The sequence below is a fragment of the Pseudophryne corroboree genome, chromosome 4 (assembly GCF_028390025.1).
Source record: "Pseudophryne corroboree isolate aPseCor3 chromosome 4, aPseCor3.hap2, whole genome shotgun sequence".
Taxonomy (NCBI): Eukaryota; Metazoa; Chordata; class Amphibia; order Anura; family Myobatrachidae; genus Pseudophryne; species Pseudophryne corroboree.
The window spans coordinates 146,702,508-146,716,452 of record NC_086447.1 but is presented as its reverse complement, the minus strand read 5'-3'; the positions used below and the strand labels follow the sequence as shown (position 1 = coordinate 146,716,452).

Sequence of the window (13,945 nt, the reverse complement as noted above, 5' to 3'; positions counted from 1 at the left end):
AGGATTTTCAGTTTCCCAGTGTTAGGTGACCCAGTGTTAGGTGAACCTATATTGTTAGGAAGGGACTGTACAAGATAACAAATATTGCTGGCTTATTGTCTTTGCCTCCCCTGCTGGTGGATTTTAGCAAGTACAGATGCGCTGTATTAAACCATCCAGGAGCGGATTGACCATAGGGCTCACCAGGAAGATTCCTGGTAGGCTGATGTGTCTGTGGGGCCTGTTCTGTGGTCCCACCCTCCACATGACAGGCAGCCCACCACACTCAGTACACTGCATTGTCCCCATTCATTCTGTTATTCCATCTCTGCAGTACAGCAACTCTGTCATCCAGTGATGCTGCCATGCCTACACGGTATGTTATACCTTTTCTGCTGCCCATGTTGGGCCACTTCTACAGAATTTTACAAGGCCACTTTTAATTCCCAATCCGCCCCTGGTCTCAGAGACAAATGCAGCAAAAGACGCAAGGAAAGCCACAATTGCGTACAATCAGGCACTATGAAAAGGGATCCCGCCCCCCTCAACAGACCCCACCCTAACATCAGACCGCACCCCCATTAGGGCTGCTTTCATAAATTTCCTGGGCTGGTTTTCCATTCCAATCTGCCCCTGAAACCATCAGAGCTTCGTAAGCTCTAATTTTACCTCTTTCTGAATTCTTTCCAAATCCCTCAACTCAAACCCCCCCCCCCCCCCCCTCCCCAAAGACAGACTCTCTCCCTGACTCTTTAAATGTATGAAGCAATCTGACACCTGGGGTGGATGTCTTTGGAAGCAATATATGCATGCGACGTAACTCTGCTATTTTATTTATGACCCAGCACACAAATCGGCCAATTAGCCGAATGGCATGCTGATTCCTAATGACAACTGCACCTAGCACCTTTCTTCTTATCTCTACAAACAACTTATCTTCCCAAGCTACAAAATGGAAGCAGACAAGTCTTATTTCTCCTGCTGTGTGCAACCTGGAAACGACCTACCTGGCTGCATCAAGGCTTGCAAAATTCCAAATGCCTTCAAAATGGCTGGAGCATAATTGAAAAAGGCATTATTAATAATTTTAACAATTGTAGGATGTACTATTAATTTACTACCCAATGTGTTGCAAACATAAACGTTTAAGTCCAGATAAACTGTATGAAGAAGCAGCGCAGAATATTTTAAAATACCACTTTTCTTAATGAATGTTTCATGGAATATATTTAGAAACTTTCTGCAAATACTGATATTGTGTCAGCTCTAATGACCTGTTCTCTCTATACCCACACACATATTACTCACAGAGTGATGGTGCGTGCATTACACATAACTGAACATCACGGTGTTGGTTAGAAGCAATGAGTTATTCAGCTCTGGAAATGCATTTATACCAACACTGCTCTAAAACAAAGTGTCTGTATGAAACCATGTTCACAGCATAGGCTAGTATACTATGTGGTAAAGTTATATGGAGCCATATACACCTTCTAGACCATGGGTCTTCAACCTGCGACCCTCCAGCTGCTGTGGAACTACACATCCCAGCATGCCCTGCCTCAGTTTTAGCATACCTTAATAGCAAAACTGTGGCAGGGCATGCTGGGATGTGTAGTTTCACAGCAGCTGGAGGGCCACAGGATGAAGACCCATGTTCTAGACCATATTTTATTAGACTTTTCTTTACAGACTTGCAAAATAAAAGACATAAAATCTTCCAACTCAACTGAAAATAATTTCCCATGTTTAAAAAGCATTCTTACATTGCCACATTTACATGTGTATTTTGAGTGCACTTACCTTAAGATATGCAGAGCCGTTACTAGGGTGGTGCGGACAGTGCTTCGCACATAGCACAGATGCTCTTTGGGTGAAACTGGCCATCGCCACCTTCTCTAATTGCCAGTTGCCCTATGCAATGTATATCAGTAACGGTGTGCCTGGCTCTTTCTGCTGCCTGGTCCTGAAGTCTATACTCAGTACTGGGTGGGCAGCAGCAGCATGGTCCCTGCCCTACTCTCTTCTCCCCGGGCAGCTAATGTACCTCCACTCACATGCTTGCCTTGCAGCCAGTGTTGTTGGGTTCCGCTGCCCCTCTCAGGGTCTTAGAAAGGGAAGTGTGATGTTGCTGCCCCCAGACCACCATGCTCAGCCACCGCTGGTTTCCACAAGCCGAATTGCTAGGCACCCGCTAAGATACATGAAACACTAGCATTGTGCCCGGCCCTGGCTGTATCATGCTTCCTTCTTCATCCTAACCATGGCCAGCTCCGCCTTCTGCCCCATCAAGAAGAGGGCTCAGCCTCAGCTTGCAGAAATCCTAACATGGAGGAAACAGAACCCCCCCTTCCAGCAACAGTCAGGCATAAAAAGTAAGTTAAAGCAGATGAGCACAAAGTGTATAAGGGGTGGGGTGGTGATAATGTTTGTATGTGTAAGGGACATTGCTGTTTGGCATAATGTGTATAAGGGCATAACATATAGGGGCATTACTATCTGAACCCACAGCAATTGTGAAGAGAGGCTGCAGTGCTGCAGGCTGACTGCCAGGGCCTGCATAATCAGTCCCCCCCCGCCCCCCATCCCTTCGACGGGATCCGTTCACATGGTCGACCATGTTATGGTCGACAGTCATTAGGGCGACCACTATTGGTCGACATGGACACATGGTCGACACATGAAAATGGTCGACACATGAAAGGTCGACACATGAAAAGGTCGACATGAGTTTTTTAACTTTTTTTTCCTTTTGGGGAACTTTTCCATACTTTACGATCCACGTGGACTACGATTGGAACGGTAATCTGTGCCGAGCAAAGCGGTAACGGAGCGAAGGCACCATGCCCAAAGCATGGCGAGCGAAGCGAGCCATGCGAGGGGACGCGGTGCACTAATTGGGGTTCCCAGTCACTTTACGCAAAAAATGACACCAAAAAAAGTTAAAAAACTCATGTCGACTTTTCATGTGTCGACCATTTTCATGTGTCGACCATGTGTCCAAGTCGACCATGTCTATGTTGACCAATAGTGGTCGACCTAATGACTGTCGACCATAACATGGTCGACCATTCATACCGGAACCCCCTTCGACGCCACTGACTTGAAAGCAGCAATTTGAGCAGCACCATTGCTTCGTTCTGGCACATCTAGCACAATATTTGCAGGAACAATGAGAGAATGCACTATCTTGCACAGTGTTGTTTTGGCTGTATATAAGGTGATACACAATATGTACAGTCCTTACATGCATACTGCAAAACGAAGAAAAATAAACAGATTGCTGAATTTTGCCTAAAAGAAATGAAATCAGCCTGTATATCTTGTTTAGGTTTCACAGATCCAGAAAGATTTCTACGCGCTCTTCACTATATTATCCTTCACAAAAGTTTACAGACTTTGGATTACTAACACCAGACCACATTACACCATCAACCAAAATAAATACACCGTAGCCTAAACCATTCCGCCGGGATAATGCAGAAGAAATAATGAGAGCGTGGCCAAATGAAAGGTGGCTAGCATTGGGGAAGTGCTGCCTATGTCTGCTTGTAGGCATTGCTCTCTGCTGCACTCCCCGGCCACATCTCCCCTCATAAAGTATTTGCAGTATTTATAGTGAAACTATATGTAACCTCACAAGGCTTTTCACTGTGTTTGCCAACTGTGTTTTTATATACAAGGCATTGCACATGGAAGGCTTCTATTTTTACTGCTTTGGTACAATGTAATTGCTCCATTAATTACCTTCATTTTATAAGCTGATGCTTAGGAGTGATTGTTCTAGAACGCTATAGTCTGATTACAATTCTGGATAGGAAACATCTTAGCTCCCGCCCCCTAACAGTGCAATACAAGTGTTTACACATTCTGTAGACAGGCTGTCTAATATTCGTTTACTCTAGTATATTCCCAGAAGCCACTGGGGTTAGGCATAATCTATCTGTTGTCCACTCCTAATAATTAAAGCTGTATTTTATAACATTGCAATAGTTATTGGTAGGAAATTAAAATGAATTATTAAGAAACTCAGATATGCTATTTCCCAACCATCCTGAATTTAGCAGGACAGTACCATTTTTCGGGCACTATTCCACTGCTGCATCCGCGGGCCACATTGTCCTATGTGTGGGTGGGAGGCTGGGAGACACTGTGTCAAGTCACTACTCTAGCTACAGAGCAACGGTGACCAGTAAGTGAATGGGATTCAGTGTCGAGAGGAGGCTGGGGGCAGCCCAGACACTGCCAGAGTGCAGAGCTTCCCCCAGTGTGACAAAAAAAGGGGTGTGATGTGCAGCCACGACCCCCAAAACCCCCCACATATTGTAGGCGTGGCCTAGCGAGCTCGAGGTCATGCCCCCTTTCCGCGAGGCTCTTCCTATTTATGGGTGCGCGTGTCGAATGTGTATCCCACACCTTATTATTTTATTGTGTTTAGAAGAAAATATATTGTGAAAAACAATTACAAAAAAATAAGTCTGTCAATCAAACAATGTCTCCCCTTGAATAATCATTTCCCTATGAATATTTAACATTTTTCTACATGATAAGTACATTCCTGTCACAGATGGACACAAGGTCAATTTGATGGGGCCACAGACCGGAGCCACTTTTGTATGTGATTTATCAAAAATACAATTTACTTACTGTAAAAACAAAGCACAGTAATGGAACGCAACAATACACAACACAGAGTGTTTTCAAGGTAGAGATGTGCGCCGGGCCATTTTTGCTGGTTTTGGTTCTAATTCATCAGAGGTTTTGGTTTTGCCAAAGCCGCCTCACTGGTTTTTGTTTGGGATCCAGATTTAAAAAAAAATAAATGCTAAAAACAGTTAAATCATGTTATTTTTGAAATTCAAACCAAATCCAAAACCTGAAATTCAGATTTAAAATCTGAATTCTGAACTGCAGGAAGATCTGATCTAGGAATCGGCTCGGTTCGGATCTTCTCCGGAGATCCGGACTGGGTTTTGGTTCGGTTCGGATTCACAAAATTCAGGTGGGTTCGGATTTCTTGAGAACCGAAATGCACATCTCTAGTTCAAGGAGTCCAATATACAGTTTTGGGAGCCAAATTTATCCAGGAATGTCTTTATATCATTGAATGACAAGAGGCACTTTAAAAGAAAATAGGCCCACCTACAGCACATGGATAACATAATGTCTATGGGGTCTACTCATCACGAGGGCCAGTGGATACATAATTAGCATACAACTCACCATTGCTTTGGTTCTGGAATAGCTGATGTGAAGAGCAGCTGTCCCTGTGATAAGTAACACTGATACTTCAGTAGCTCTGACACTTACCTGTCCTGGGTCTGTCCTGCAGGTCACACATGAAAACAATCGCAGGTCACTCACTGCAGAGGAGGCTAAGGAATACACTCAGAATACGCTTTTCAAATCTGGGCCTTCTACTCAAAGGAAGGAGTGGAGTGCCGGAAATTAGCAACATCTGGAGATGGTGTTGGTTCCTGCAGGCAAACTTTGAAAACGTTCAATTTTTGGAGTTTGCTGAATGGGTGTACTACGACTGCCCGGCGCTCTGGTATGCTGGGCGCCGGGATCTTGACCTCCGGAATGCCAGCAGCGGGGCGAGCGCAAAAGAACCCCTTGCAGGCTTGCTGCGCTCACCACGCTTTGGGCACGGTGGTGCGCTATGTGCGCCGTGCTATTTATTCTCCCTACAGGGGTGTCTTGGACACCCCAAGAGGGAGATTAGGTGTTGGTATACCAGCGGTCGGTATCCCGGCGCCGGTGTGCTGAGTGCTGGGATCCCGACAGCCAGTATATCGAGTGCCTCCCTGCTGAATATTAGGCGGCCTCATCAGTTCCCCAATAATGAATTAGTGCGTTACAAAAAACATGCGGAAACTAGCGTTCCTGCATGTATAACGGTTCCATTAGTGAAAATTAATAGGCCCCTATATGCAAGGGCGTTTTAACAGAGGAGGGGGCCCCATATGCAGAGTCCTCCTCTCCACGGTGTAATAGGCACCGGCATCTGAGCAGCTACAGCTGTGTCCAGTCCATAGGCCAAACCTTAATATCGAAGTTCCTCATTTTTGCGTGTAGGCTGCGAATGTGTACGCAACTGCGAATGAGTTTATGATAGCTCAGGTGAGAGTCTCTTTTCATTTTTGGGCGGCTTCACTTGCTAACATTAGCAGTTCTGTAGCCTAGAAAATCACAACTGCAATTGCATCTACGAATAAACATGTATTAGGCCCTATATTGCTAATTAACCTGAACAAGTTAAGATTTTGTGTAAAAGTTAGAGGTAATGGGACATTGGGGGTAATTCCAAGTTGATCGCAGCAGGAAATGTTTTAGCAGTTGGGCAAAACCATGTGCACTGCAGGGGGGGCAGATATAACATGTGCAGAGAGAGTTAGATTTGGGCGGGTTATTTTGATTCTGTGCAGGGTAAATACTGGCTGCTTTATTTTTACACTGCAATTTAGATTGCAGATTGAACTCACCACACCCAAATCTAACTTTCTCTGCACATGTTATATCTGCCTCTCCTGCAGTGCACATGGGCCCTCATTCCGAGTTGTTCGCTCGTTGCCGATTTTCTCTATTTTGCGATTAGACGCTTACTGCGCATGCGCAATGTTCGCAGAGCGCATGCGCTTAGTTATTTTACTCAACAGTTAGGTATTTTACTCACGGCATTACGAGGAATTTTCTTCGTTCTGGTGATCGGAGTGTGATTGACAGGAAGTGGGTGTTTCTGGGCGGAAACTGATCTTTTTATGGGTGTGTGTAAAAAAACGCTGCCGTTTCTGGGAAAAACGCGGGAGTGGCTGGAGAAACGGGGGAGTGTCTGGGCGAACGCTGGGTGTGTTTGTGACCTCAAACCAGGAACGAAACTGACTGAACTGATCGCAGTAGCAGAGTAAGTGTCGAGCTACTCAGAAACTGCAAAGAAATTTCTATTCGCAATTTTGAGAATCTTTCGTTCGCAATTCTGCTAAGCTAAGATTCACTACCAGTAGGCGGCGGCTTAGCGTGTGCAATGCTGCTAAAAGCAGCTTGCGAGCGAACAACTCGGAATGAGGGCCATGGTTTTGCCCAACTGCTAAAAATTTCCTGCTGCGATCAACTCAGAATTACCCCCCTTGACCATTACATTAATATGCACAGACTAATGATCCAAATGTCTTGGTACATAAGAACCAAAAATCAAATAATGAGGACACTATTAGCACTCACAGTCATACAATATATAAAAGCGTTGGATGAGCAAAATTTGAATACATATATAACTAATTGCGTGGTTAGCATGTGGTAGGACAGGATTTCAGGGGAGGGTTTTACTTTTCAGAAAGATGTATTTGAGTCATGGAACCAAAATGAGTAAAATATCATCTGCTCAAACAGACTGTGGGGAGTGGGGTTATGTATCAGCGCAGCAGAAACACAATGCGCAGTGTGAGCCATCTTATCTTTATGGTCCATAAATGACTCTCAGTCTGTATGGCACAAGTACATTAAATCTAATAGAATTTTTTTTCGATTAGATACATCTTTTCAATGTAGAGACACAGCTTCTGATCTGTTGTAATGCATCAATAGTACCCTAATCGTTATGTCTCTCAGACCAGGCTTACACTCAGTGACATAGGAAACAAAGCATCCAGCCATAGAAACTATACTACACAGTACTGATTCTCTACAGACTTTAATCCATCCATGGGAACGTCACATCTCGAATAGCAAAGCCAATCTATGCAAGCGGAAACTGGAACTTCTTCCGTAGCTAATCCCCAGTCATACCAAACAGGTGGTAATCACAGACCCAGTTAAAACATTACAAACAGACAACTGCCTTTCCAACATATTAAAATGATTTGCATATATAGAATAATTAGCAGCATTTTAATACAATAACCAAAGATTGTTTGCTATTGGAACTTGGAACTCTGGTCATTGAATTTTCCCCATAGTTCTCGGAAGGACCAAAGTCATACAGTACCACAGTCACCTTCCTTGTAGTGGAAGTTTACAGTATGTAGTAGTTTGGTCCTGGGCTCATTCTACACTTTTTCAGCCTCTCACTGCAGACATAGTAGAGCAATGGTTATGAAGCAAATGACAACACTTTATATAGTTGTGGGAAAATTAGGAGTTGTGTTGGAAGCTGGGAAACTCTGTCTCATCTAAGAAAACTTGGAAATGCCACTCATACTGTACGCAGTACAGCAGCTACAAAGCACACACATGAAATGTGTTAAGGCCCATACACACTTGGCGATTTTGAGCTGAGAGCAGGTCACTTTTGGTGTGTTGAGCTGCTTTCAGCTCAAAACCGCCCAGTGTGTATGCACAAGCAATGAGCGGTGAATGCTGATGCGCGCTCCCGCTTCATCGCTGGCGGCCGCCGTTCATCACTGGCATTACCAGTAGATGAACGGCGGTGTGAGCGGCTTTCCATAGCGTCCTACTATGGAAAGCCGTTCACCCCTGCTGACATCGCTGGGCAGAGGGAAAAATCGCTCAGTGTGTATGGACTGTGCGATTTTCAGCCCAGCGATGTCAGCGATCGTGTGTATGCACCTTTACAATGGACAAAAGGACTTGTAAAGCAATTTTAGCATTTTTGGGAGAAGTGCCTCCTTCTTCGGATGTCATCTGAATGGTTTATGGGGAGATTTATAAAAGCTTGGAGAGAGAATAAAATGGGGGAAGATAAAGTACCAGCCAATCAGCTCCTATCATTTTTCAAACATAGCCTGTAACATGGCAGGTAGTAGCTGATTGGTACTTTGTCTCTCCATTTTAACTCTCTGAAAGCTTTGATATAGCTCCCTTTAGAAGAAAACAATCTATAATAGAATTATTCAAGCATACACCATCAAGAACACAATACTGTACTGTTGTCAGGAAAAACAATGGATCAGTTAATAATATATGGATGTCTGGAATAATACATTCTATGTTGGCGTCAAGTCTCCCACTGCCAATATAACATTTCCACTCTACATGATGATAATTAGAAAAACCTCTGATAAACTCCTACACATATAGAATAGAGGATAATGGAAGTTACCAAAACAAACAACAAACAAACCATGTAGAGATTACAGTATAACAGACCCATGTCCCTGTGAGAGTTTCACATGTGCAAACAGAGAACTTACTACCAATATTTTTGGATGCCTTCATACCCTCCAACTGTACCTTTTTTTTAAAGGTCTGTACCTGCCAAAAAGGGCTTTGTACCGATTTTTGACTCTCCAAATTAACATTGAAAGTATAGGAAAGGGGGTGTGACCATGCCCCCCTTTACCTGTGGCCACGCCCCCTTTCCTAATTTGTACCAGTTTTCATGTGTAAAATGTTGGAGGGCATGTGCCTTGTGATAGTCTCTGTATAAATATATGTAGGTAGCAATTTAGTCATTAGATGTCATATTGGCATTAGTACATTATGTGTAGGTATTTCCTGTATACCACATTGCCATAATGTAATAGTCTACCACATCCCATTATGCCTTCAGTCAGAATTATGTATATACATTTTAAGAATTATGGGAACTTGATCCTAATATATATATATATATATATATATATAAAATTATTATTATTATTATTATTATTATTATATTCACCCATTAGCCATAACATTAAAATCGCTAACAGATGAAATAAACAACATTGATTATCACGTAACAATGGCACCTGTCAATGAGTGGGATATATTAGGCAGCTAGTGAACAGTCAGTTCTTGAAGTTTATGTGTTGGAAGTGGGAAAAATGGGGAGTGTGATGATCTGAGCAACTTTGACAAAAGCCAAATTGCGAAGGCTAGATGATTGGGTCAAAGCATCTCCAAAACAGCAGGCTTTGCGGGGTGTTCTCGGTCTGCAGCACCACTACCTACCAAAGGTGATCCAAGGAAGGACATCCGGTGAACCGGCGAAAGTGTAATAGGTGCCCAAGGCTCATTGATGTGCGTGGGTAGCGAAGGATAGCCCATCTGGTGTGATCCCATAAAAGAGCTTTTGCAGCACGTATTGCAGAAAAAAGTTAATGCTAACTATGACAGAAAGGTTTCCCAACACACAATGCATTGCAGCTTTCTGTGTATGGGGCTGCGTAGCCGTGCTGAGTGCCCATGCTGACCCTTGCCCATCATAAAAAGTGTAAAATTTAGAAGTGAACCATGGAGCAATGTAGGAAGATGGCTTAGTCTGATCAATCACGTAGACAACCAGGTAGGTATGCGTTGTGTACCTGGGGTAGAGATAGCACCAGGATGCACTATGGGAAGTAGGCAAGCCAGGGAGAGAGTGTGATGCTCTGGGCAATGTGCTACTGGTAAAACTTGGGTCTTGGCATTCATGTGGCTGTTGCTTTGACACGTACCACCTGCATTGTTCCAGACTAAGTACATCCTTTCATTGCAATGGTATTTCCTGAAAGGCAGTGGCCTCTTTCAGCAGTATAATGTGCACTGCCACACAGCAAAAAAATGTTCAGGTATATTTTAAGGAACATGACAAAGAGTACAAGGTGTTGACTTGACCTCTAAATTCCCCTGATCTCATTCCGATCTCAATCATCTGTGAAATGTGCTGGAAAAACAAGTCTGAGCCATGGAAGCTCCACGCCGTATCTCACAGGACTTAAAGTATTTGTAGTTATGTCTTGGTGCCGTTACCACAGGACACCCTCAGAGGTCCTGCTGCACCCATGCCTTGATGGGTCATAGCTGTTTTGATGGCATGAGCGGGACTTACACAATATTGGCCCTCATTCCGAGTTGATAGCTAGCTGCCGTTGTTCGCTGCGTAGCGATTATTTTAAAAAAAAGCAAATCTGCGCATGCATATGCACTGCAATGCGCACGCGTGGCGTACGGGTACAAAGAGCATCGTGGTTTTGCATAGGTTCTAGCAACGCTTTCAGTCGCACTGGCGGACACAAGGAGATTGACAAGAAGTGGGAGTTTCTGGGTGTCAACTGACCGTTTTCTGGGAGTGTTTGGAAAAACGCAGGCATGTCCGGGTGTTTGCTGGGCGGGTATCTGACGTCATTACCGTGTCACTCATCGCAGCAATCATCACACAGAATAAGTAACAGCAGGACTGGTCTTATTTTGCACAAAATGTGTTTGCAGCCGCTCTGCTGCACAGGCGATCGCACTCCTGCAAAGCGAAAATACACTCCCCCGTGGGCGGCGACTATGCGTTTGCACAGCTGCTAAAAGTAGCAACTCGGAATGAGGGCCCTTATGCAGGAGGTTTTGATGTTATGGCTGTTGGGTGCATATATATACCTTCACAGTGATCAGGTAATACATGATAAAAAGTTATGTGAAAGGTCTGCGCAAAGGTGCTACAAAGTAAAGTGTGACAGTTGCCAAATTATCCTGTTATCATATACTGTAAATTTAGTTTGCTGTATATCCATACCTCCCAACATGACCCTCTCCAGGAGGGACAGGATGCTCTGCTTCTGGACTTCATTCTTACTGTATGATTGCCATCACCTGTGCGGAAACACCTTTCTTATCCATTACCTGTTCAACACAGGTGCCGGCAATCTTACGTTAAGAGAAAAATCCAGAAGCAGAGCATTTTGTCCCTCCTGGAGACGGTCATGTTGGGAGGTATGGTATATCACATATGGAATATATAGTACATGCTAAGTGCACAAATGGATTGGAATCACGTTTATAAATAAGAGTACGTATAAAGCTTGAAATGTGACTAATACAGACATTATAATTACCTTCTATGTCTTGCATATTTACCACTAACATGGCCACTCCCATCGCAGCCAGGAGTAGGACAGCTGTAGAAAAGGAACAAGGGATAAAATATGGTCGGTGCAAGGCTTGGATAAAAAACTAGGCCAGGCTTAAACAATCAAAGTTTGGCTGGGTATGCTGCATTTATAATTACAAAAAAGGAAAATCACAAGTTGACTATTCCATCAACAGACACAATGAAATGAATTAGACATATGCAAATTATTACACCACTTGCATGTATGTGAATTACAGAGATTAATTTACTTGCATATTATTAAATTGGATAAGGAATGTCAACCCTTCATCAACCCATATGTAAACTCACTCCTCACATGTTAGAGAATACATGTTAGGTCAGATTGGTTACTTGGATTTTATTCCCTGCACAGGTCAAATAGAGGAATGCCTATACACGCACTGGTGCAGACATATGAATTGTATGGGTGTCTATAGTATATATAGACAATATACAGACAAGTATATTAGATGGATGCCTATTGCTACAGTACATACATACATACAGTACAGTACTAGATGGATGCCTATCCCTGCTCCATACAGACAGGTATACTAGATGGATGTCTATTCCTGCACCATATACAGACAGGTATACTAGAAGGATGTCTATTCCTGCACCATGGGCCTAATTCTGAGTTGATCGCAGCAGCAAATATTTTAGCAGTTGGGCAAAACCATGTGCACTGCAGGGGAGGCAGATATAACATGTGCAGAGAGAGTTAGATTTGGGTGTGGTGAGTTCAATCTGCAATCTAAATTGCAGTGTAAATATAAAGCAGCCAGTATTTACCCTGCACAGAAACAAAATAACCCACCCAAATCTAACTCTCTGTGCACATGTTATATCTGCCTCCCCTGCACTGCACATGGTTTTGCCCAATTGCTATCAAACTTGCTGCTGCGATCAACTCAGAATTGCCCCCCATATACAGACAGGCATATTAGATGGGTGCCTATCCCTGCAACATATACAGACAGGCATACTAGATGGGTGCCTATCCCTGTACCATGGGGGTAATTCCAAGTTGATCGCAGCAGGATTTTTTTTAGCAATTGGGCAAAACCATGTGCACTGCAGGGGAGGCAGATATAACATGTGCAGAAAGAGTTAGATTTGGGTGGGTTATTTTGTTTCTGTGCAGGGTAAATACTGGCAGCTTTATTTTTACACTGCAAATTAGATTGCAGATTGAACACACCCCACCTAAATCTAACTCTTTCTGCACATGTGATATCTGCCTCCCCTGCAGTGCACATGGTTTTGCCCAATTGCTAACAAAAATCCTGCTGCGATCAACTTGGAATTACCCCCCATATACAGACAGGCGTATTAGATGGATGATTATCCCTGCACCATATACAGACAGGTGTATTAGATGGATGCCTATTCCTGCACCATGTACAGACAGGCGTATTAGATGGATGCCTATTCCTGCACCATATACAGACAGGCATATTAGATGGATGCCTATTCCTGCACCATATACAGACAGGCATAAAAGATGGATGCCTATTCCTGCACCATATACAGACAGGCATAAAAGATGGATGCCTATTCCTGCACCATATACAGACAGGCATATTAGATGGATGCCTATTCCTGCACCATATACAGACAGGCATATTAGATGGATGCCTATTCCTGCACCATATACAGACAGGCATATTAGATGGATGCCTATTACTGCACCATATACAGACAGGCATATTAGATGGAAACCTATTCCTGCACTATTGGCTTGATTGAGAGAAGTACGCAAAGCAGATGTTCCACGGAACTGAGCCATTATCGCCAGACTGTGCATGTGCTTTGTTTGCATTGCGCATGTGTCAAAGCGTCACTGCGGACCCGCACACAGCGAGGATTCCCTCCCAAAGTGATTGACAGGAAGTGACCATTTGAGGGTGTTAACAATACATGGTGTTAGCGGGGAGTGGTTGTAAAAACACAGGCGTGTCATGGGCGTTTTCAGGGCGTGAGTCTGACGTTAGCTGCGAACTCTAACATACAAAAACATGGCGCTGCATGACTACTGCTGCAGCCAGCCTGCCATAGACCTACTCGAGCAGCTGATGTTTCCCGTTTTTGCGTATAGGCTGCATATGTGTATACAGATGCAAATGAGTTGCAGTCACTCCGGTCAACCGGTGGTCGTGTCTTTTAATTTCTGTGCGGCAGCTT

At 43.8% G+C, this 13,945-nt stretch overlaps 1 protein-coding gene across 10 annotated transcripts in view; it reads right to left on the bottom strand.

Annotated features, from left to right (window-relative positions):
- Positions 1 to 13,945, bottom strand: part of MYT1L (myelin transcription factor 1 like) — a 760,642-nt gene that overhangs the window by 319,494 nt on the left and 427,203 nt on the right. For 9 of the 10 annotated variants that reach the window (XM_063915489.1, XM_063915485.1, XM_063915480.1 and 6 more), the window contains exon 6: positions 11,724 to 11,786. The exons of the other annotated variant lie outside the window; for it this stretch is intronic. In XM_063915489.1, the coding sequence (XP_063771559.1) occupies positions 11,724 to 11,786 (63 nt within the window). The remainder of the gene's footprint in view (positions 1 to 11,723; positions 11,787 to 13,945) is intronic. 10 annotated transcript variants of the gene reach the window in all.